The 26,341-nt window shown below is 34.1% G+C and overlaps 1 protein-coding gene across 2 annotated transcripts; it reads right to left on the reverse strand.

Annotated features, from left to right (window-relative positions):
* Positions 1-457: 457 nt before the first annotated feature.
* On the reverse strand, positions 458-15,778 carry LOC110691137 (protein SCAR3-like). Of its 2 annotated transcripts, none has more exons than XM_021868060.1 (9): positions 14,795-15,777; positions 9,406-9,569; positions 7,774-7,897; positions 7,566-7,698; positions 7,161-7,228; positions 3,117-7,035; positions 2,889-2,987; positions 2,065-2,172; positions 458-1,395 (listed from the first exon to the last, which is right to left on the reverse strand). In XM_021868060.1, the coding sequence occupies exons 1-9, from the start codon at positions 14,950-14,952 to the stop codon at positions 1,348-1,350; spliced, it is 4,821 nt and encodes a 1,606-aa protein (XP_021723752.1). In that variant the 5' UTR covers positions 14,953-15,777; the 3' UTR covers positions 458-1,347. The 2 variants fall into 2 exon arrangements, with proteins under 2 accessions (XP_021723752.1, XP_021723755.1); XM_021868063.1 differs by lacking the exon at positions 458-1,395 and adding an exon at positions 1,413-1,910 and having other exon boundaries at positions 14,795-15,778.
* Between the last annotated feature and the right edge of the window lie 10,563 nt (positions 15,779-26,341).

Raw genomic sequence — 26,341 nt, forward strand, 5'->3', positions numbered from 1 at the left:
CACTACAATTTGTTATATAATTCTTTAAATAAAAAAGGACAAATTAACGGAGAAAATATAATTTGTAGGAGGATCAAGGAGTGGAGGGATAGTTAGTCCCTCCATCCCCCCCGGTGATCAGAGTTCGATCCTGTACCCCACCCCTCCCTTGATAGGAGAGGTACTTTCGTATCTTACCTAAAACTTAAAATAAAAAAATGTTTGAAGGAGGTATTCTAGATTTCTAGTCCTTGAGAAACAACTACCTCATCCATTTCTTTAGTCACGTTTGCCAACACACAACTTCAACCATTCATATATTTAATTACCGATAAGCAAAAATAATGAACATATGATATTTTGAAAATATATATCATGACGAATCTAACAAGATCTCACATGACTATATTTTTCATTATGTATAAACCACAAAACACGGTCAAAGAGAAGTGTGTGAATAGTGCTAAATCAAAACGTGTCAACTAAATAAAAAAAGAGGTAGTATTACATTAGAAGTTAGAAAATAACTAGTCCTTTTTTTTTTTTGACAAAGAGTTCTATAAATGAAAAGCATAGTTACAACTTAAACTAAGTAAAGAAAGGAAGATTACACGAAAGAACATAACCAGTAACCACACTAATTTTGCATTTCATGCCAACTGAGATACAATTAAGGATGAGTCGATGTCAGTGGCAGTGGTAGTGTTATCAAGTTTCCACTTTAGGCAGCTAGGCCCCCAACGATCATGCCAGCCACATCGTGTCATACCGGCCACCCCAAGGGTTAGACACACTTACCGTGTCATGCCGAGTCATGTGGCTCACTGGCCACCTTAAGTTTTATCTTAGATATTTACGTTGAGACCAAATTAATCATTCCAGCACACGAGCTAGCAACCAGTCGTGCACGCACACTCGCATAGTGCCATGCCGTTCTTTGCAAAAACACATCCAAGCCATGGCTTACAGATATGGTTGTGCAAGTTGTTACAGTATGCAAGCAGCAAGATAGCACAGGGCAGTGGCAACTGGCACGTAAAGTTGAAGATCCAAACATAGAACTGAACTTTGATGCTTTATTTTCAAGGAAAGCTATCATATAGATATAAGGAAGCAGAAGATGTTTTTACGGTTCTACCATAGGAGCTTACAGATAAAAAAAAAGCCAAGAACCTACTAAGAAAAGGTTTACTTCTGTATACAATAGGAGTGACTACATTAAGAACCTACGTTAGCCCTACTAATTAATTACAGAATAGATACTATTCACAGTTATGATCACAGACGCAGAAATCTGACTAATACTATCAAAGGACCTGCTAAAATCAAGGCTGTTCTAGAACTAACTGCAAAATTGCACCCAACAAATCAGGTATCACTCCAGCTATCATCCTCACCATCATCGCTCCCAACAGCCTGCATGACACAATGTTAAGATAATGAATATGATTCACGATGTTCATTGCATGCGAGTTAAACCAAGGAGTATATGAATTCATGCCTTTGAATTGCAATATCAGACATGGAATTTGCAGTTGCTCATACAAATTGTACATCATTTATAAGCTTTTAGGAGTATAGATTAAGTGAATAGAGTCATAGACAGACTAATTTATGCTTTTATAGTCCAAGTGTGTTGATATATGGTTCTACTTGCTTGATTGAAGGATGTACCTATCCCCACAGTAAGTCATGTTCAAAGGGAACCTCCATCATGTCATCCAGCTACCATCAAAGTTCTTGATTTCACACATGGCTGATGAGGATGTTAATTCTATGTTTGATACACGCCTCTATGGCTCATTATGGATGGGTACGGGAGATTTACATAAGGGGCACAGGAAGGGGAATAATATTATGCACTTCTGTTGCTTTTCCACACCATCTCTAACAGCTTATGTGCAACACCAATATGCATGTAAATGATTTCACTGCAACGTGCATGCATCCAAATCTACATTTCATTAGCATTTCATGCCATATAGGCCACTTTATTCACAACCTACCAGAAATTTTTTTGCTATCAGAATTTAAAATGGATGCTAGCATCACATTCCAGTGCTTAATAGAAGAGAATATAATTACCTGGCGAATTGCATTTGCCTTCTGCAGGATTGCTGTAATCTTGTTACTGGTGGCAGGAGTAGGTGTATACATTGACCGTGTTGGTTCTGCGCGCTTAAGATTGAAGGACTGAACATTCCAACAAATACGAAATGGTCAGTTAATAAAAATAGAAAATGTCATAGTGGGACTTTGCTGCACAAATTCAGTAATAACAAGACTAGGATAAGATGTCATCGCACATACATACTCTTAGTCTATGTTCTCTACCTTTTCACCTGGAATAAGGGTCTGAAGTAAATATGGCTTTGGTATGGTCAGATATAATTACCTAATTAGACATAAATGACCATACTTGTACACCAATATATAAGAAAAAGTATAATTAAGTGGTATTTTATTAGTCTTAAAGCATATTTCCAAGTATTTGGCAATAAGCAAATGATAAAAAGGTCTTTAAATCCAAATTGTCAGGTTTAACTCACTAAGGTGGCGGCCCGATTAGGCTCTGAAAAGGGCGTATTTGGGCAAGCCAAAAACATATTTTTGTGTTAAAAACCCAAACCCATCCCAAAAAATCCGCTTTGGCCCAACAAGCCCACCACTTTTTTGCGGGTTTGGGCATGACATTTGATGTTAAGCCATACCCCGACCCAAATTTTTTACCACCTCTCCCCATATCTTTCTTTCAAGTCTTGTGTATTATATATGTAGCAATTCCAAATTCAAAAAAGCAAGCCCATGATGGTTTCTTTATGATACAAGCACAAGAATGTTTTCATACATACTATCCGTTCTGCTCACAAGGTTTATTTGAAAAAGTGATATCAGAAAATTGGACTTACTTTTGTTCGGATTTGGTGCAGAAAATCCCCTTTGTCATCCAAAACTTTATCTTTTTCGGCATGATATGGTTGTTCTAGTCCAAACTTCTGATCTTCCACCTGTTGGATGCACCAGAAAGATCACCATCACATAAAAAGACAAAATCCAAATAATTTGAAGAAATATGCATTACAGCATAAATTAAGAAACTAGACTGTGTTAAGTGAGCTGAGATATGCCATTATCACCTTCTTAGGTTTTGTAACTGTAGCAGACTCCTGAGTTGTGTTCATTAGCTTAGCTGAGTCAACCTTAGCTGGGTGAGTAATGGCAGAGTTTGAAAGCTTAGGAACAAAAGATTGACCCAGACTAACAGATTCTTGATCTTGGTTGTCTTCTACTTCATCAAACAATAATCTGGAAACCCGCCACTGCATAGGTGGGAGAGGTGGCTCATGTGTTGGCTCCTGTAGATGGGAAGAATCTATTGGAGGATTTAGACACAGTTTCATTTCTTGACAACCAAATGGATTATTGGCATCCAAAATTGGTAAGCCAAATGAAGAATGAGACAGCAAATGCGCATTGCTGACAGATGCAGAGCCAAAATGCATGTTTCCATGCTCTGCTTCTTCGAGCTGTGGTGAGACTGAGGCTGAATCTGCTGAAGAGATTCTGTGCAATCCATTATAAAGTGTGTGGTTATTACTTTCTGTGGAATCGCCAAACTCCCACTGTTCAGAATTTGAGTCAGACAGATGGCTGTGGGAATCATCTGACATGTAGGCATATGATTGGCAAAATGTATCATCATCAGAATCTGAACCAATATCATGCTGCAACTTAGTGGACTCAGGAACCAACTGAAATGTAGGGAAAGCATCTAAAGTGTTTTCATAGTGATCAACCCCCTCTGGATATTTGAGCTTTAGTCTGGACGTATCAAAGCCATCAACAGGTTGGAAAGAGATCTTCATATGCTCAAGAGGTGGTGATGGTGGTGGAGAATTTACAGGAGAGTTTAACTTTCCTTTCAAGTTAGACTCAGATACTGAGTGCAAAGCAGCATCTTGGCATCTATTATCAAATTCAATAACTTTTGAGGGGCTACTACTTTCACGTGTTTCATAGTAACCAAGTGACCCACTCTTGCGCAGACCATTTTTCAGCAAACCACGACTAAGCATGGATAACAGTGACGATCTATCTTCGCTTGCACCAGGAACTTCAGATGATGCATTTTTCACATTACTACCGATTTGAAATTTACTTTCAAGAGGCAAGGCATCACCATTACTCTGATCGTGGATCACTGGATGATTAATTATGCCCTTATCATGGCCTGCAGATGTATCATGTGTCTTCTTCAATCTTTGATGAGACAACTGCTTAGAGGAACTAACATCTTCACCGTAGTTGCCTAATTTACCACCGTGCTCAGATTTATTAATTGCTGAAGACAGTCTTCCTCCAGGATCAGCCTTCTGCATGGCATCAAGAGTACTTTGACCAACTTTCTCACCATTACTAGCAGGAGTAGATTCCACAGCATTAGGCATGAACACAACAGGTTTTGAAGGCGCTAGTCCAAACAAAGTTCCATTTGTCCAGAGAGCGATTGGATCGGAGGTGGATGACCCAGCTGATACTTCCATATGTGGTCCACAAATAATCCGCCTGTCACCACCAGCATCAGAACCAGATTTTGGCATTTCACAGACTGCAGGTTCCACATTTACTGCTGGATCAGTAGCACAAAAATCAAAACTCTGGGAGACATTGCATTGGATATCTGACTTGCTGATTTTCACAGACTGTTCTTCAGACAAGCATGATACAACGTCCATATTCCGGCCTGCTACTGAATCTGGCTTGTCAAGGGATGACCAAGCGCGATCTGGAGACAAAGAAGTGGCTGAAGACACAGAACTAGTTGACCTCTCTAACTTTCCTAAACCTTGGGGAACATTGGAGAAGGTATCTGACTGGTTGATTTGCACTGCCTGTTCATCAGATAAGCACGTTGGAACATTTATCTTCTGGCCAGCTGTTGATTCTGGCTTGTCACAGGCTGATTTGGTGTGGTCAGGAGACAATGTACTGGCTGAAGACACAGAACTAATTGACCTCTCTAAATTTTCTAAACCTTGAGGAAGATCGGAGAGGATAGCTGACTGGTTGTTTTCCACGGAATGTTCTTCAGTTAAGCACGGTGGAACATCCATTTTCTGGCCTGCTGTTGATTCTGGCTTGTCATGTGCTGACCAATTACGATCAGGAGACATTGTATTGGCTGAAGACACAGAGCTAGTTGACCTCTCCAAATTTTCTAAACCTTTAACGTTAGAGAGGGCAGCTGACCCGTTTGTTTGCACGAACTGTTCTTCAGATAAGCATGTTGCAACATACATCTTCTGGTCTGCTGTTGATTCTGGTTTGTCATGGGCTGACCAAGAACGGTCAGGAGACAATGTATTGGCTGAAGACACAGATGTAGTTGACCTCTCTAGATTTTCTAAGCCTTGTGGAATATTGAAGAGGGGAGCTGGTTGGCTGGTTTGCACAGACTGTTCCTCAGATAGGCACGTTGCAACTTCCATTTTCATGCCTAAAGTTGATTCTGGCTTGTCATGGGCTGACCAAGTACGGTCAGGAGACCATGTATTGGCTGAAGACACTGAGCTAGTTGACCTCTCTATATTTTCCAAGCCTCCTCCCTTATGATCATAGTAGTGACTTGTAACTTTTAATGTTTGTCCATTTGTCACATTTTCTCCTAGCTCATCTTTAAAACCTATTGTTAGTACTTCCTTTTTCATTTCGGTCTCAAAATCACTTTCAGACTCTGATTCAATTGTATTGAGTGCATCAACAAAATTTTCTGTTCCACTGTCAATGTCATCAAACTGGTTCCACTCAATCACTTGCACACTGTTTCCACCTTCGGTAAAAGTATCCACTTGACTAAAATTTTCGGCATTTTGTTCCTCCAGTTCCCAGTGGTTCCATTTGATTAGTTTCGTGTTATTTCCATCTTCAGAAAAGTTATCCATCGCACTCGCACTACCATGCTCTGCAGTAATTGTATCCAATTCTGGGTGGGTCCATTCGACAACCTTCATATTGTTTCCACCTTCAGAATAGACATCCCCTTCATCAATGTGTTCTGGTTTGACGGTCTCCAAATCCTGCTCGTTCCATTCAATTACTTTTACATTGTTTCCACCTTCACAAAAGGAATCCACCTGGCTAACGTGTTCAGCATTGATTGTTTCTGATTCCTGCAAATTCCAGTCAATTGCTCTAACATTACTATCACCTTCTGTAAAGGCATCCACTGCACTAACATGTTCAGAATCAATCATTTCCAGTTCCCTCTTAGCAATATCAAAATCAGCCTTAAGAAGATTTTCAGCCTCATCTGTTCCCTGCCTCCTGTACACTCGATCACTTATTGAGTTGCTCTTAATAGCTGATTCTGGAAGTTTTTCGTCGATAGACAAGTCCGCCACAGGAGTGCAAGATTTTAGATGAGGTTCCAAATGATGCTTTGGAAGGTCGATTTTTTTCTTAGAAAAATCACCTTCCCCAACTCTATCATTCATTCCAGTTGGCTCCATAAAGTTCCCAGAGCTAGTTCTTCTCATGTCCCACACATTAGCTTCAAAACTTGGATTACTTCGTTGTTCAGATAACTTGTATACTTGATTGGCACCCTCTCCATTGACAAGCTCAAACTCAAGCTCATGAATGGAAGTGTTATTCGCGAGCACTTGTTGAGTATCCTCATTCTCATAATCAGCTTTCGTAGGCTCAACTGTTTCCAGCAGCTCATCCCAGGTGGCACTAGAAAATCGAGGGACCGTAGTCTCAACAGCATGACTACACGGTTTATCATCACTGTCAATGGCAGGCTGCTCATCAGGGTATGTTGATCGACTAGTATTTACTTTTGCGTGCGTTGCTAAAGAAGAGAATCCCTTATTCTTTGTTTCATCTGGCTGTGTAGATATGGTTGGATGAGAATCACATTCAATAAAATCCATGCCATCCTTTGAGCCACGTGAATCTGATTGATCTCCCAGATCTGATTTGAATGTCATGTCAAAAGTGGAACCTGTATGTGACGGAGAAGATTGCCCATGGCCTGTAGAAGAGAATTGCATCCTGAAACCATGAAGTATGAGTGTTAAGCTCAAAAAATTAAAATAATTTTTAAAAACTGGCCATGTTGCATCCTGAGTCAGTCAATGATTTTTTGCTAACAAAAACAGGTGTAAATTAATGGTTACCTGCTGCTGCCATTCAGAGTTGGTGCAGACTTAGGGAAATTTCCACTCCGTTGCCATGATCTTCTTTTCTGTAGAACATGGATGTTAAACTAGGTTTCTTGATATGTTAGTTAATATAAATGTACTGAAAATAGGATCAATAAGTTCCTAAAGACTAGACTAAAATTGTTTTTACATAAACATTTATGAAAATTCTGAAATTTAGTGGCAAAATATTGTGAAAATCTGGATACACGTAGTTCGTGAATCAGCAAAACCATTTTCACAGAGAGGTAACTATCACTGGATGACTGGAAGATGGTCATTTTTCTGAAATTTCATCAAATCTTAAATATAAAAACGAGTACTTTATACCAACTAATTCTATGTGAATTCATCTTTACATTTTTAAAAAAAAAATTGTACCTTGATTTTCCGAACTTTTCTTTCTCGTTGAGATTTCTCACTGATAGATACTTCAGAACAAGTTGATGCCCTCTTGAAAAAAGCTGGATCTGAGTATCTCTTTAAGCAAGATCCAGGGCCACCAGAGTCAAATCTGAGGACAACAAACTATGCATAAGAAGCACATTGATTAGAATCAGTTACAAGCTGTTTCTTAAGCCAATTTCACCTGTCAAGTAACTGCAGGCGTGGAGGTTCTTTGCTCTCTTCATATGAATCCATGACAAAATGTGGCAAGTCATCACAGACAAATAGATTTCGCTCAGTTCTGATATAAGCATGCCGTTCAGAGCCTGCAAAACTGCAACCCTTGAGACAATTTCCAAAGGATCAAGTTAAACATGAAAACCAATCAAGAAAAGGTGTCTTCTTATTCTTTTAAATATATATTTTTGGGGGAGGAAATAAACCCTTTAAAAAGGTTAAAAGGAACCATTTTCAAGCTGAGGGATGTTATTCATTTTGTATTCTATTCTGGTGCACTAGAATGTAAGTCGAGCTCTCTGCTACCACATCACCCACAGAAAATTAAGGTATAATAAGAAAACTAGCATTGTACAGCAGCTGATACAAGGAAGCCCACGTCATAAAAAGGAAAATAAGCTTAAAAGACAATCCATATTTTGTCCCCCACCTCTTTCTTCTAGCTGAACAAAATAGATTGTCCTCAAATTGATAACTTATCTTTAAGAAAAACATTTGGTGGGAGAAATGTTTTCCCGCATAGAGTAGAGATGAGTTCCCAAGATGCCAAACTACTCACAAATAGCTTAAGAAAGTGGGTTCTAAATCCCTTTTGTTTAACATAAACAGCTGTATTCTAAAATCATAAATTCAGTTTGTAAACATGCAAAAAAAATTATGTTTCTATGAGGGATAGATGGGTATTCTAACTTAACGTAAGAGTTCCCGTTCTTGCCATTTTGATCTTGGGCAACCCATAAAACATGTTGAAGCATACTAAGGCTCATATGGGTAGAAAGTAATTTATCATCTACTTTGATCATGATATAGACACCTTAAACAAGACAAGAACATTCTCAGCTAGAATTCTTGAAGCAAACTCTCCAATACTATCCGTCACACAATTCTAAAGAGACCAGCCAACTCTATCTCCCTAAATGTTGACAATTACTCTATTAAGTCTACTTATTCCACAATAATAACTCTAATTTGTGAAAGTGCCCCCTTTTGTGGTGAGGAAACACCTTGAAAGACAAAGCCTAAAAAGTAGGACCTTCATTGTACTTTCTAGTGAGAGTGTTGAACTTAAGCTAGTTGGACCTAAAAAGTAGGACCTTCATTGTACTTTCTACCCTCTTTTCTAAACTTTCTTTTTTGTCAGCTTCCTAACCTTCCCATATCCAACCATAAGCGAAAAATCAACATACATAAGTTTACAAATTAGTAAACTACTGTCAGACAACTATTCAATATATGCCTTATAGAAATTTTCTATTACTTCAATAGATACATTGATACAATAATCTAGTCATAGTGGTCAGCTTTGCTAAAACAATCCCCCCCCCAAATGATAAAACTGAACTTCTTCCAAGAATGTGCCCTTATGCTTTGACAAAAATATGTGACTTAAAATTATGATCACCCATATCAAACATAATATCAAATCTGCAGAGTAACGGTAAATAGGTTCAGAGATGCAATCACAAACAGATTTTATACTCGAACCAGATCATCCACAATATCTAAAGAACCCAAATGCTGATTGGGGGACAAATCAGATTCACGGGGACTTTTTATTTCTCAGACAGTAAACAACATATATAAGAGAGAAACATACCAGGTGTATAGGCAAATCGCAAGTGGTCTGTTTGTGAAAGTATAGCCTTCTCAAGTGAAGGAAGTGAAGCTTCAATCCGTTGAACACGATTAACCAATTTACGGCTTCTAGATGAGGTGGAGGCAACCTGCTCTTGCAAACCATGAAAAACTTCAGCTGCAAACCTACATATCCACAACAGATGAGGGAGAAAAAGTCAGAATTTCAGCTGCAAAATAGGTGACCATTTAGTAGTATAAAAGGACATACACCACTTTCTTATGGGTGAGCCTGCTAAACAGCACGAATCATTTCAGTACAACCTGCTATACTACTTTCGAAAGCAGTGAATTCGTCTTTTACTTTCTTTCTTCCAGACTTGTATTATAAAGATGAGAAAGGGAATCAAGTCTGAATTGGTAAAGTAATAGGCTGAACCAGTGAAATAGATCGCCAGTAAGAAATTGGGTAGGAGTACACAATTCGCCACAAATAGGCCCAAATGTATCACTTTCATGAATTTGCCTTTTGCCATGTGCGGTTAATAGGGGATTAGTGAATTAGATAACTATGGGCTGAACACAGGATTTCATGCTGGATTGCTGGGTGATAGTGGTCTCTGTAGAGAAAGAATAGCACGGTACACAGATGTAAAACATAAATCATGTTCCCTCACAATAAGAACACAGCTATGTTACTTCGACACCCTGCTGTACGTCAGCTGTTGTGTATCAGATACTCCAACACTTCCACATGACACCACCCAAATATACAGTCTCTTTATGAAAATTTACAAAAACTGGAGTGTGAGGAGGATCCGACACAATTTCGAACACAACATCAAAATCCGATTATGGACTACACAGGAAGTTAGGAACAAAGGGATTTTAGAGGTTGAGTTTATCCAATTTTACATCTAGTCAGAAATTGTGCATGAGAACAATCTCCCTACCATTAACAACAGTCAGGAACAATACGATAGCCAAATATGAAACAGTCATTGGCAAATTTATCATAGCACCACTTCAGGGAAACAGCCCCCTTACCATTTTAAACTTGTTATAGGTAAGATTGCCACTTGGGTGTGTCTTCACCTCCCAAGACCCCATCTAAGCAAAATTATGCTGAGATTCTTTTTATAGTTGTATATTAGTATCTTAGAGATCCATATTTCACCTTGCTCTTGGTCACAAAACCTATATGGTTGAGCACATGTCTAGATTCAGTTTGAAAATGCTTACTGTAAGGATCATCGCAATTTACAACCTACTATTTACTTCAAAGGCTTCTGGGATCAAGTACCTTGTATAAAAGTACTTAGAGAAGACAACCGAGGGACAACTTCCACCCCAATAGCAATTGAATCACACAGATGTGTTTTCCTTTAACATCCAACAGATGTGTTTTATATCTTTTCGATTAATCAAGGTGGAAGATGGCAAGTCCTTGAATCAGCGTTTCCCCGACTTCCACCTTGAGGACAAGGTGAGTCTTTTGGGGCGGGGTATTGTCACGGATCCACATGGTCAAGGTGTCCAGCCAAGTCAACCACCCATAAGGGTCTATACAAGAAGGAGGCAAGTCAACTAAGGGGGGAGAAAAAGCAACAGCAGCAGCAAGCACTCTAAGGAATTATGGAAGCTCCAATTAAGAAGAAGACAAAACTAATTAAAAGGAACAGAAGGAAAGAAAGCAACTTAGTTTCTTTGTGTTGATTTATGTTTTTCTAATTTAGCTAAGTATCACATGTAAGCTTCAAGGTCTTCCATGACCATCTTAGTATAAGTAGAGTAATCTGAGTTTTAGGAAGGTATCCAAAAAATTGAGTGAATGACATTGAGAGAGTGGTGGCCTCAAGCTACTAGTAAGAGTGATAGCCTCAAGTTATCAATTGTAACCTTCCTCTATCTTTAAATTAATCAAGCTTTAAGCCTTCCTTCCCATTAATTATTGCAATACATTGTTATTATCCGGTTACCGGAAGTCAATGCATTACATATTCATGGGGGCTTTGTTGGATGTTAAAGGAAAACACATCTGTATGATTCAATTGTTATTGGGGTGGAAGTTGTCAAGCCTCAACTGTCTTCTCTAACATGGTTAGATCTTCAGTTTTATGTAGAGCATTTGCTTAAAACTGTGGATCGATAACTTATCACCCATCTCTATGTTGATCTTGTTAACGATTGTTTTTCCTTCTCCATCTATGCTTACATTACTCAAAGTCTCATAGACAAGTAATTCTTTTATAGAGCACAAGGCTACTCCACGGTGTATGCCACCAACCCGAAACCCAAAACCAGGGAGAGGGAAGTTTGAGTGAATTCAGTAACTCTGAACATTTAAACTAATTACTATAACAGAGTAAGACTTCTCATGACTCAAGAGAATAAGCATCAGCTGATGCAATTTCCTTTAGCGCCCAACAAAGCCCTACTTTGTCAACAACTAAAGGAAGAATCCCACCCTAGTTCTTTTGTACTTCAACTGATAAAACTCAATGATAAGTCCATAAGATGCTTTATCTTCCCTAAAATATAGAACTTATTTGCTTTCCTAGGCAACTTCTTCTACAAAGAATAAGCTCTCGTAACATATTAAGATTTAGATATTCATGAAATGTTAACATTGATAAGAATGAGAAGGATTTTATATGCATATTTTTTCTATTGAATGTGCACACTTTTTTAAGTAAATGTACAAAAAATGAATAAAATTCTATGTTCATGTTTTTTTTTGTACATATTTGGTTTTACCGAAAATCTAGAAAATAGAACCAGGTCGAAATTTTAAATTTGCACAATTGCACATTCAGTATTATATACTTAATCCTTCTTATTTTAAGAAAATATATACTTAATCTGATCCATATTACTCCACTACACGCAACATACCCTCTTAATGAATTCAAAAGGAAAAGATGGGTTGTTAAAACTAATGAACACTCTTAGTGTATCTAGGAAAGAGATAACAAAGGGGTAAACTCTTCCAATTAGTCAACTTTAGACTCTTGCCTATAGCTGTACTTTCAATTCTTCTATGACATCTTTCTCAGTGTGGTATACTGGTTAACCAATTTAATCTTGTGGTACGACTTGTATCGTGGCCTCTCTGTGAGAGGTGTATTTGCATTCTTCTCAATTGCATAGATTTTTACTCAATATTCACATAATAGATCAATTTCATAGACTTAGCCTATGAAGTTATCGTAAACCTTTTCACCGTAATGGTTATACGAGATGATGAAGTGAATCTTTCAAAAGGAAATCTATGTTAGATGGTTTTGACCACACTCATTTCAAGTTGGGCTCCAAAACCACAAGCATGTCCCCTTTCTCATTCACATGACCTTTCCAAACCCAAGACGCAACTACACTAATAAGCAAAATAATTATTTCTATGACTCTAGGTTAAAGCAACTTAGCAAGAGTATATATCATTTTCTTGTTAATCATAGTTCAGACTAATCTCTAAACTATTATTTCCTATTATCTTCTAACAAGTGTAATCCGAGAAAAAACTAATCAAACTTATAACCCTGATTATTTAATTAGGAAATTGACTCCCATAGGCTATTCCTAATCTAAGTTAAAATTGGCGTAAAAAAAAAAAAAAAAAAAAAATCTAAGTTAAAATTTATAAGGTGTCCAAAACATATCCTGTCAACAAAAGAACCTAATGCACATCAAAATAAAAATCAGTTTGTTTTGAATTTCTGTGCTTTGTGGTAATTCTATAGTATAGAGTTGGTTGAAATTGTGGTTATACAATAATCCAACTTCGTCTTTGTAAGACTACCAGAACCTCAAGAAATCTAAAATTTCTTTTTTGCCCACCTTGTCTCCATACCTTATTCTGAAGTCAAAAGATTTTTCTTTGACATTATCAATCACCAAAACAAAAGAGAAGGGGCTTCGGCAATTCTTGTATCTTTAATTGTTCTAAGATTTACAAAAATTGAATTTTGCTTACAATATTGATCATGGCTCTATTTAGGAAATGGTTCTGGCATTTACAAAAATCGAAATTAGATACTATTTTTATCACGGCTAAATTTAGGAAATGAGGGTAGGCAGTAGAACCCCTACACTTTGAGACTTTTACGCAAAATTGGATAAAAATTTAAAGAGAACTATAGATGACATCATTGCATCTCACGATATGATAGTTGCCTTATTTGCCTCTTAAAGGTGTTCGAGGGAATGAGGGGCAGTGCACTATATGCTATGAATGTTTTAACTTTTGAAGTGGAAAAAAAATCAAAGAAACCTCCAAAAGCTCAAAGCTTCCTAGCAAGTTATTATATCACACTGTGATCCTCTCGCCTTCATATACATTCTTTTTTGCTGTTGTAAGATTTAACATTCATATTAGGACAGCTAATCTGGGATAACCAAGCTTCCCATATTAATTCAGTCATTAACAGGACCACCAAGATCAAGTGATTGTAGATGGGACAACAGATTGTTCACAAATTCAACCACAACTCTAAATTTGTCATCCTCTCCCACCAAACACCACATCCCAATAAGTCAATTTAACAGAGAACTCCTATAACAGATTTAGCCCTCGCATCAAAACAAACTACAGCATGACTATTGACTACCACTTCTGAAACAAACTGTCATTACTAATCACTACAATGATCCAAAATGAAATCAAGCAAACACTTCACCTCTTTGCTTTTCATTAAAGCATATCAGCAATCTCTAACTTCTACTTTGTTTGGAATTATCTCACCCACAGGCGAAGCAAATTTCATGAGCTCTGTTGCATTCAAACTGAAATGTCATTGCTAAAACGGGTGACAGAAAAGTTACTTGTAACTCCCAAAACAGCTGTCAAAACCCCAAAGCTTTAGTTTCCCATACCACAACAATCCTACAAAGGACCACCAAGCTCAAGTAATTGCATGCAAAAGGGACAAATCAATTTCTCATTGACGTCCTAACCTCCAACCATCAATGCTTCAACAAACCATAACTTCAATATGGCCGCAACCACCCAAGACAGTCAGCCACCCTATCCCATCCAGAGCAGAAAATGAAGCTAAAAATTTATCAATACTCGAGTACAAAGTAAAAGTTTTTCAAAGGTAAATCATCATTTGCATTTCAATAAATATACCCAGAATTTACACATGCACACTGACAACAAAAGCGGGTCTTAAGTCTCAACGGCCAAAAATTCTCTCTTCTAGCCAAAACCAAATGAAAATAAATGCTACAATTTTTAGCAAAATCCATTACTTCATATTATAACATGATTAATTTCCATGTATATAGTAGACAAAACAAAATCTACCATAATATTTTTTAAAATAAAAAAATGGAAACTTAAACTCTACAAAATCCACAACACTAAATTAGTGAAGAAAAACAAAAGCATATAAAAGGCAGAAGAAACATACTGTGCAAGATCACCTAATTGGCGAAGAACACCAACAAGGCCAGCAACAGCCACACCATCAAGAACAGCTTTAGGATCTTCAGACTCAACTGCATCTTTGTAAAGCTCTTCAACTCCCAAACCATATTCATTTTTCACTGCAAATCTCACCAACGGCATCTTCTTCTTCAACCCCAGAAGATAACAGCTACGACGCCGAAATGGGGATAACTCCAGATGATTTTAACAAGAATTGATAAAACCCCAGATGAAATTAATGGGGAAAAACAGAAATTAAACTAACCCCAGATGATTTTTATGGGAAAATACAGGAATTCAGTAAACCCCATATGATTTTAATGGGGAAAAATAGAAAGTAAACTAACCCCAGATGATTTTAATGGGAAAATACAGAAATTGAAGTAACCCCAGATGATTTAAATAGGGAAGAATAGAATTTGAAGTAACCCCAGATGAAACTAATAGAGAAGAACAGAAATTAAACTAACCCCAGATGAAATTGATGGGAAAAACAGAAATTGAAGTAACCCCAGATGATTTAAATGAGAAAAACAGAAATTGAAGTAACCCCAGAAAATAATTTGTTAGGGATAAACAGAAATTGAATGAATCAAAAAGATGGTAATGATGGATTACTGTACGAAGTGGGGAAATTGATTAAGATTTAACAAACAATGCAATAAATATGAGAAGAAGAGAGAGAAAGCAGTAGGTAGCAAGAAAGGAGCAGCTGAACTGCAAATTGAAGGATGGATTTGTTGGTTTATAGTATTTGGAAAGAGCAAAATAGCAGAAGCAAAAGTAATACAAATTCTACTCTAAAGCAACAGCTGCTGAGCTGATAATTTTAATGGGGTTGTTGATGTTGTTGTTGTTATTGCCAACTCTACAAGGTACAAGGTATTCCTTCTTAATCAATTTTTGATTTTGGATTTAATTTTGTTTTTACTTTGTGTTTTTTGGAGCCTTATATTTGAGTATTTGCAGCAACTGAATAATGTATATGGTACTATAAATGTGGGGTTATGGTAGAGACAGTGCTGAAAAGTAATGCTCAAGTGAGCTCATCTTTTTTGTGAAATTATGACTTGGAACATTTTGCCTTCTTTCATGGGTCGGGGGAATCTCTTCTGTCTTTCGAAAAGATTTTATGGTTGTAGTATGGATCTATGGCCATACGGGTGTTAGCGAGTCTAGTCTGTTTTTGAGTTTCTTGAGTTACATGTGAGATTTTACAAGTTAGGATTTTTTTTCACATAATAACTTGATTTACGTGTTGATGTCAACTAGTTTAGTTAATTGATATCGTTTTAAAGTGATATTCAAGATCTATTTTCAAATCTCAACTACATAATTGCCATTATTGCTCTTTCTACACACCTACAAATCTTTCACTTGTGTAATTACAAGGCTCTAATATGATTAACAATTTAGCAAAACATATTTATAAGCATACTGTAGAGCTACTTTTTATCCACCAGTATAACAATTATCTATTCATTGTACTAAAATTTGAGCTTGTATGATGCACTATTGTCGTAAATTTAACAATTTAGCAAGGTTTTATGTTGTAAAATTCATAAAACGTATATTACATAAGCAAAGGGATATAAGTATAATGGTTGTTGGCTTGTTGCAAAACAATTCTTTGATCTCTTCAAAGCCTCATTTTTCTTCTTTCTCCTACATCATTTTCTATATATATGAATTTGGAGCATCACAATTCCCTCACCAATAATAACATCTTTCCTTGATGTAAACTTTCTACCCATAATTGTAATAGTCTTTAGATACCTTGAAGGTAATGGTGTGCAAGCATCTCTAAGCTTTTAAAGTTGTTTACTACTCACATAATTCACTTCATCAGCATTACTTATGTATAAAAATATAGTTTTGTTGGATTTTGATAAATTCATTTCAATGTACGCAGTATATTTTTTTTTTAAAACAGTTAACCTTTTTATATTTTTCTAATTGACAATTAAAGATATTAGGGGTCAAAGTCATGCATTGACAAATATGCACAAAGTCATAATAGAGTAACCAAAGGAAAGCAGAGGAATTAATAATCATACATAATTAAGTGATATAATTAATAATCCGGAACAATTGTATAAGGAAAATGCTACAAGTAATTTGGGATATATAGATGGATTAATTTAATAACTTTGACATTTTTTATTCCAATATACAAATTATTGAGGTGTTTATGCAAAATTTAATTGGAGTAGTGTCAAAAATTATATTTTTCACAATTCACTATTCAATTTTGTTGTTATATAGTCTTAAGTTATACTCTTTCATTTCTAATTATCTGCAATAGTTTAATGTTTGAGCTACTCAAATATTCGTTGAATTCAAATTCCAACAAATATACAGAAACATATACATTATTCCCTCCGTCCCTAAATTACATTTCTCCTTTCTATTTTGGATATTCTAAAATTACATTCCACCTTTCTATTTTTAGTAAAAAAAAAAAATTTCTAAATATCCCAAATACACTCTCTTTTTCAGTTGTACTTTTAATGTATAATTAATGTATTTACATTCCACTTTTAATGTTTGGTTGGCTAATGTACTTTTTCAGCCTTTAATATTTCAGAATCCTTGTGCCAAATTACAATGAATATGATTGGTTAAAAATTTTCAATTAGGAGCATGTGATTGGTCCTTTTTTTTGCAAAGGATTGATGACATGTCATAAGTAATCACTAATCTATCTTTGTTTTACTCAAAAACATTATTTAATGTTTTGTATTTCCCATTGCATTATATAATTATTGTTATTTGTCTTATTCTTTCCTCTTAATTCCCGTGTAAATTTTCAAATAGAAATGTAATTTAGGGACGGAGGGAGTATTATGTAAAATGTTTTCGGATTAGTATCAATGCATATATTATTCAAAACATTAACTTTTGATATTTTTAGGTTTTGATGGTCAACCTAGTTATTAGTCCGGACGATGTCTAGTGTCATTATAAATTTATTACTTTAATTAAACTATATATATTTTAACTTGTTTGTCACTGAGAGCTTAAGTGGTGTTTTTTTTTTTAAAGATGATAACTTGTCTTGATGACACGTTATATATATTTTAACTTGTTTATCACTGAGAGCAAAATTGATGACACGTAGCAAAATAACATGTCTTGCCACGAGATTGAACAATATATATATTTATATTATTATTATTATATAAAAATAACAAAAACTTACAAAGTCAATCGATTTACAAGAAATCAGTGGGGAGCCGAGATACAATATGGCCCCCAACTCTAACTATAGCGAACCCGATCCTGTTAAAATAGAAAATTGTTACTCGTACATACAAGAGGGTGTTTGGTATCAACATCGTAAATGAAACGAAAAGGATTCAAATAAGTAGGGAAAGAGTAATGATAAATGTTACTTTTACTATTCGTTTGGCATCTTAGGGCCTGTTCTCTTCCGTTGAAATTCAGTTCAGTTCAGTTCAGCTCAGTTCAGTTCAGTTCAGCTCTTAATTTACGTCTAATGATATTGCTAATGATATAAAGCCAAATTTCATTCTTTTAAGCTCTTATTACAACGACAACAACAACAACTACAACAACAACAACAACAACAATAATAATAATAATAATAATAATATTAACAATAATAATAATAATAATAATAATAATAATAATAATCAATAGGTAATAAATAATAATAATAATAATAATAATCAATAAATAATAATAATAATAATAACAATAATAATTGAAATAATAATACTAATAATAATAATAATCAATAAATAATAATAATAATCATCAATAAATAATAATAATAATAATAATAACAATAATAATAATAATAATCAATAAATAATAATAATAATAATAATAATAATAATAATAATAATCAATAAATAATAATAATAATAATAATAACAATAATAATAATAATAATAATAATCAATAAATAATAATAATAATAATAATAATAATCAATAATTAATAATAATAATAATAATATGTACATTTGTATATACACATATGTATAGTAATAAATAATCAATAAATAATCAAAGATCACTAATCCGTAGTTAAAAATCACTAATTAATAAGTTCAGTTCAGTTCAGTTCAGCTCAGTTCAGTTCAGTTCAGTTCAGCTGAGTTCAGTCAATCGGAACAGGCCCTTAGTGGAATGGAAACAAATTGAGCAGAATGTGATTGAGTAAAGAAACATATTTTATTACCACTAGTTTGTCAAGGGTAACAAATTGAGGGATTTTGTTACCCTCCAAAAAGGGTATTTGTTACTTTTAACCCATACCAAACAATTAGAAATGAAAATACTTAATTGAATTCGTTTTCTACATCTAAAATTACTATACCAGACGCCTCCGAAATATATAACGTACAAGGTAAGTAAATTGTAACGGAATGAGTAATATTTTGGTGGTCCATGCAGCGACCTTGACATCATCGAAGCTTTAATTTGACTGAATTTACTTTACATGAAAGATTGAAAGACTAGTTTGTTACTACTGAGTTGCTATAAACCATGCCATGCCCATATTTATGCATTTACTTTTATATTATATGGTGTAACGGTCCCAACGGATCGCTTGTAAGGTAAAAGACTTGAATATTCTATTGCAACCATGCTATAAGATTCACCAACTCACATGCATTGTTGACGATTAGATCTAACCTTGATTTGTATAAAAATCTTAGTTTAGGTTTATTTAGATTTAATTTGTAATGCTACTTGGCCTACTATATCTTGTTGACTTAATTGAAGCTTACAATACTTAGATAAAATCAATTTGGACCTTCTAGATAAGTTTTTGTCTTATTGCTAGTAGAAAATCCATCACATGTACAATATCACATATTTTGGTTCCTTATATTGTAAGGGAACTTTCATAGTGGTGTCAATTTTTTATTTTTATTCATTTTTATATATATATTTTTTTTTTGACAGTGAGTACATATACGAAATGTAGAAATTATAATCTATAAGAGCTAAACAACACTACATTACAACCAACTACATCAAACCACATACATAAACAATCAAAGGAAAAACTTATGAACTATAGCAGAGGCAAGACGCGTAATCCATCCCTTAAACACGGCTTGCAATGACCACCATTGGAGGACAACTGAAGTGACTGAGAACTCAAACAATGCCTTGCTTGATACCTGTTACATCAGAGCCTAAAACACTAAGGAAAACTTACCATATCCTTACCATGACCCGAGAATTGCAACCTTTAATTTGCCGAGAAACTTGAAATGAACAATGGTTGCGAGTTGAAATTAGGGAAGGGAATTGAAACTTGCAAACCCACAAATGCAAGTTCTTGATAGAAGAAGATGAGAGTTGACACGATTGAAAGATGAAAGCACCTTATTGACGAAATAAACCTTGACAACATTCCACTCCTTGTTTCTCTCTCTACAACTCTTGGTTTTTATACAATTCATTATTTCCGTTAATTTTGGTAACGATTTCTTCCCTTTTAATTTCCGTAATTTATTTGTTTTTGTTCATCATGCTTTGTTTAATTGCTTTGATTAGTTTAAATTTAATTATATGTGAGTAGATTATTTTCTAGAGTTGTAGGGATCCATAAATAATATGAAGGGGTATTTTATTATTGTTGATTGTCAATGCTTGATTAATTTCCTATTGATCGATTTAATGCTATGCAATTATATTAGGCCTGGTTTTATCGTATGAGTTATGTATTGATTTGAGATTCGAAAGATGAGAATTGATGTTTAGGCTTAGTTTCAATAGACAAGTTAATTTATAAATGGTTAAGTCAAGATTCGAGAGATGCGATTTAATAACGGTAGATTAATTCTGTGATTGTAATGCGTAGCGAAAGCCCTTTATGATCTGATTAATTGATGCATTGATGATTGATTATTGTGTTTTACCCTAGAATACTATTTATTGGTGAACCTATACCCTAGGCTTTTATTATCTGATTACTCTATACTTTAATCTCCTTAGTTTAATTCTTTTTACAACAATAAATCGGTTACTTAATAATTTAGATTATTTTAATTAATTAGGAATCATTTGACTTGTTTCCCTGTGGTTCAACCCTACTTTCCTATCTACTTAGTTAGAGGACTTAGGTAATTATTTTTATTAGGATATACGATTTTATCCTGTCAGTGTTATCAAACCAAGAGCGAATTTTTGTAGTGTGACATTAAGTATATTGTTATTGAAATATATTGATGGATTATTAATTAGTTATTATTCATTGATGATTATTAGTTATTTATTTAAGTAAATTATAAAAATTTAATATTTAATTACAATATTTTCAAACTGATAAATCACAAAAGAAGGACAAAAGAGAAGTGTGAATAGTGAAAATGTCCAAATGATGCAATTAAATAAAGAGATAAAGTATTTAACAAATTGTGGTACCTGGTTTTTAGTGGACAAAATTAAAATTAGTCTTATAAAGGTTCCACTTAAGTGTTTGATAAGACTTATAATTGCAAACTTAGAGTCGACACCTTATTTTTATCCGAATAAGGACGAATTTTAAAACAGTCAATTTTAAGAAAGAAAACTATATAAAAAAAATCAACTGCTAACTCCATAAGAATAAATAAGGCACAGGGTTCGGGGTTTAAGTTAAGAGAATCGAACGTCTGGAACTCGTCTTCCCTTCCGTTCTAAGGAACGGGCTCTTACTATTGTGTTGTTAAAAAAAGAAGTTTTAAGACATGTTAATCGCATAAAACAACATAATAATTAATACAAAGTACAAGGTAGGTTTGAGCACCAAAGTTGCACTGCGTACCGATTATAGTGAGATTTTGAATTCACTCACGGATCAAAAACTTCTTAGTTCGGATAGATGCCATGTTTTAAGTAACCAAATTCCATTGGGTTTTTAATTTTGGGTAGTTTTTGTAAACGTCATTTTTGTAAGTGGGATTTTAGTGATTCTTGACGGATTCACTTATAAAAGTAAAATGAACGACCTTGGTTGAGGAAAATCACCCCGATTGGTGATCACCAAAAATGTCTTTTGAACAAGACAATTCAACAAATGCGTCCCAATTGATGACTTTTTAGTAGGTAAAGGTTTTTTTTTGGAGTGAAGTTGTAAGGGTTCACTGTATAATCTCACTTTGGGTTTAAAAAAAAAACTCAAGGGTAATTTTTGCAAGGTTTTCTGGGCTATGCGTCTGGCTTGGACGTCCAGGCTACGGTTTGGGCGTCCATCCTAGGCGCCGGAGCCACTCCGACGGTAAACCGTGAATTTTAACGGTGACTTACCTCGTTTTCCGTCGACGACGACGTACCTCCGGCGTCCCCCGCATCTCCGGCATGCCCTCCGGTCTCCCCCGGCGAGCCAGTACGGCTCCACATTTTTTAAACCGAGATTATTTCAATTTTAGAAAATGGGCATAATGGTCACACCAAATCATATTTGTGGGCTTTATATGGTAATTTGCGGGCGATGTTTAGCGATTCACAGGATTAAACGATGATAACTCCTTAATTAAAGTGAAACAAAAGAGACTAAGGGCCTGTTCTCATGCGCTGAACTCAGCTGAACTGAACTGAACTTATTAATTAGTGATTTTTAACTACAAATTAGTGGTCTTTGATTATTTATTATTATACATTTGTGTATATACAAATAAACATATTAAAATATTTAAGAAAAATATACTATATAATTATAATATTTATGGACAATATATTAAAAACATGAAACCCAAAACATTTTAAAAACATATAATATTTAATTAAAATAAAATAAAATATTATTATGACAAAAGAACACAAAACACTTTGTAAAAACTTAACACAATTAAAAAAAAAAAGTAAAAGCTGGAACGAAAATATTATTATTATTATTATTATTATTATTGTTATTATTATTATTATTGTCGTTCTAATAAGAGCTTAAAAGAATAAAAATTGGCTTTATATCATTAGCAATATCATTAGACATAAACTGAACTGAACTGAAATTCAACGTATGAGAACAGGCCTAAGTGATATTTTTGAAATTTTGAGGTATTAAAAGAAATTAGTGCAAAATAAAGCTAATGAACCTTTTAAAAAAATAAATAAATAAATAAATAAATAAATCTTGAGAAACAAACCCTTTTTTTGGTTTTAGTATAGAATAGGAATACTTAAAAAATTAAGCTAATTTTTTAACAAAGATTAAAATAACAACAATACTTGAACTTAAAATATTTTTTTTGTATTTTTTATAGAATTTAAAGATAGTAACAATGCTTAAATAAAATAATAACTTAATTATATGATGCTTTTATTAGCTAATAACTTAAAAATAAAGCTAAATTAGAGAGATTTTAACTTAAACAAAAGATTAGAGGAGAATTTTTTAGAGAGAATTTTTATAGAGAGAGAACATATATGTAACCCGAGCACTAATGAACATATATCTTTCCAAGTTGAGACCTCCGTATATCTGAAGCAATAGAATTATTATTCTATGAAGCATCATAATATATATTAGTATTAAAATTAGGTAGAAAAGCCATAGTAATAATATTAGTATAATGACTTTTTCTTTTTTCTCTCCTTTCTCCTCTCTTCTCTCTCTTCTAGAGTTTTAGTTTTCTTAGCCATTAGGTCGGAAATAGTCTAATTTCTCTGAAAATTAGATTATTACCAACCCTTTTTCTTTAATTCAATTTAGTCTTTTTGTTTTAGTTTGTTTGTTTTGTTTTGTTCTCTCCATCTGTGAGAGTCTATCCCAATTTTTTGGGTTTTCCCCAATTTTCTGGGATTTTGATCATCCATGGATGAGAATTTTATTTTTAGGGTTCTTATAATAATTGGGAAGGTGATTTGGATTCCTATGGGTCTGGGATTTTTCATCAACCGGTCGATCAAAACATTAGCAGATTACGGAGGTCTCAACTTGGAAAGATGCAAAGACATCGAAAATCATTGTTCGCGTCAAGCTTGAAGCAGTGGAGTACGAATGATGCCAAATATGCAAATTATTTATGATTTTGATTGTAAAAGTTATGATATTTTCTCTGAATCTGTGGTTTACAAATCTTTATTATTGTAGATGCCGTATGACTATTATTTAATGATATTATTACTTCCCGTTCAAAAATAAAATTAGTATTAACAATGCTTAAGAATAGGATAGAGATTAGTACATACTACATAGGACCTTCTATCATCCATGGTAACAGATTAACAGTACATTAGTACTATTATAATGAATGATAAAACGTCCAATGTGTGATTTGATAAAATACAAGCCTAAATAATCTCCATGCCTATTATTGAAAATATTACATATTGAAAGCCCACTGTGATTTGGTAGAAGGCCCAAATAATGTCTAAATTGTGAGAATTGTATATGTTTCCTAGACCAACAAGCCTTATTTCACACTGACTATAAATCATCGTCAAGTATAGTACAGTAAAGACATAAAATTCTCACATACACCCATCGAAACTAAACCAAAATGACCTTTGGTGCCTCACTAACCCAAATCCTATTACCTAGCTAGCTCATTGGACTACGCTTATCAAATACGTGGGCAACTACATTAGCCCCACGCTTAACATGACTCCAACATTTATTATCAAACAAATTAAATTCACAGGATTTAAAATGTGATTAATATATTTATCATGACATAAGGTCTAGATGATTCTCAGATTAGGAGCTCCAAGTTCAGGGTCCATCCGGAGGGGTAGGCCTCGAGTGTGATAGCCTGGGGCCCTTTCAGGTGCCCAAAATTTTAAAAAAAATTATATTTACTTTAGTGTTTTTTTTTTTTTTTAAATACTATAGTTTTTACTCGTTAAACAAACGACAAACAAAAGCTATTTTTTAAAAAATAATTATTGTACTTAGTTAGCAATTAACATTAAATTACTTAGATGTCAATTAGGTGGAGTCTTGGAGATAACAATGCAATATAACCTCTTCACTTCTTCTAATCTTTCCGGTTTCTACGAGCATCTGCTTCAAAATATTAATATTTTCAATTATAACGTTTCATATTTATACAATTAACGAAATATTATGCAAATTTATTACTCCAGTAAAAAAATTTATTTATATAAAGGGCCCTTTTCTTACATTATGACTAGGGGCCATAAATTTTCAGGGGGCTATCCAAGTTGATAAATAGAAAGACCCATCAGCTTTAACTAACAAAGAAATCAAAGGGAACAAAATTGTGGCACTTCTATACTAAATGGTCAGATATTCAGCATTCAATATTGAACCGTGTTTAATTGTAAAGAGCTGACAATTACGAGTAATATTTTTTGTAAAAATTGTAATTAAGTTATTTTCACTTGCTAGTATTCCTCATTTCTTGGTCTTATGACCTTGCGACGCGTTTAACTATTCAAAAATAATTCACTTAGCGCCTGTTCATATTTACTGAACTGAACTGAACTGAACTGAACTGATTGGAGCTGAACTGAACTGAATTGAACTGATTGGAACTGAACTGAACTAAGCTGAAATGAATATTTTATGAGAGAGGGAAATTAAGAGCTGAACTGAACTGAACTGATTGGAGCTGAACTGAACTGAACTGATTGGAGCTGAACTGAACTGAACTGAAAATAAGTAAATATAAACAGGCCCTTAATCACATCCAAAATTCGAGAAACAAGGTTTTATACGACCTTTTAATCCATTTCAAGAATTGATCATGCAACATTAATCCTTTGAATGTTCATAATTTGTACACGGCATTAATTTTCCTAATTTCTTGTATTTTATATAAATTATAATTTGATAGAATTATAAATCGATCTTAGGTTTTAACCATTCGCTTAAACTAGAATATATAAATTAATCATGTACTTCAACCAAGATTTGTATCAAACGATTGATAATAATTTATAAGCTTTTGTGATCAAAGTCAGGGTAGTCTCAAACACCTTAAATTCCTAGAAAATAATTTATACTACCTTCGATTTTTTTTAGTTGCAAGTTTGGGGTATTATTTATGAGGTATAAAATATTGAAAATACCTTAAACTAGTCTCATATCTATTATTTGAATTGAAATACTTGGATAGAAACGTACTCAAATTCTATTGGAAATCCCCAAATTTCAATATGAATTGACTTGGCAATCAATGTGTCTAATTATTATGGTTTTCTGATGGTAAATAACAATTTATCTTTATAAACTAGATAATTGGCAATGTAATAGATTATGAACTGATAAACTAAACCAAACCTAAGCTCACTTTTTCACCTAAACATGACCCAATTTAAAACTCCATACGACGTACTTAATTGACATCTCTACATATTTGTAAATTGTAAGTGATGCAAAAAGAAAAGTTAAAAAAAAAAAACACTGTTCTAAAATCAATTTTATGCCATTATACATGTATGGAACATTTTGCAGTATTGTAATTCCTAAATTATCAATATGCATATTTGCCAATTTCTAAGAATGTCTAATTGTCGTCTATAGTGGACACCTTTACTTTACTCGTATTGTTTAATGATTTATCAGCTAATTCTTATTACGAAAGAGAATTTACATT

The sequence above is a fragment of the Chenopodium quinoa genome, unplaced genomic scaffold, assembly GCF_001683475.1.
Source record: "Chenopodium quinoa cultivar QQ74 unplaced genomic scaffold, ASM168347v1, whole genome shotgun sequence".
NCBI lineage: Eukaryota > Viridiplantae > Streptophyta > Magnoliopsida > Caryophyllales > Amaranthaceae > Chenopodium > Chenopodium quinoa.

Bases quoted from the DNA above. Each gene is read 5' to 3' on its own strand.
- LOC110691137 (XM_021868060.1), bottom strand. From the start codon at position 14,952: ATGCCGTTGGTGAGATTTGCAGTGAAAAATGAATATGGTTTGGGAGTT. The intron at 7,898-9,405 runs GTATGTTTCTCT...GCAGTTTTGCAG, and splicing joins GCGATTTGCCTATACACCTG to GCTCTGAACGGCATGCTTAT. The intron at 1,396-2,064 runs GTAATTATATTC...TGTGTCATGCAG, and splicing joins AGGCAAATGCAATTCGCCAG to GCTGTTGGGAGCGATGATGG.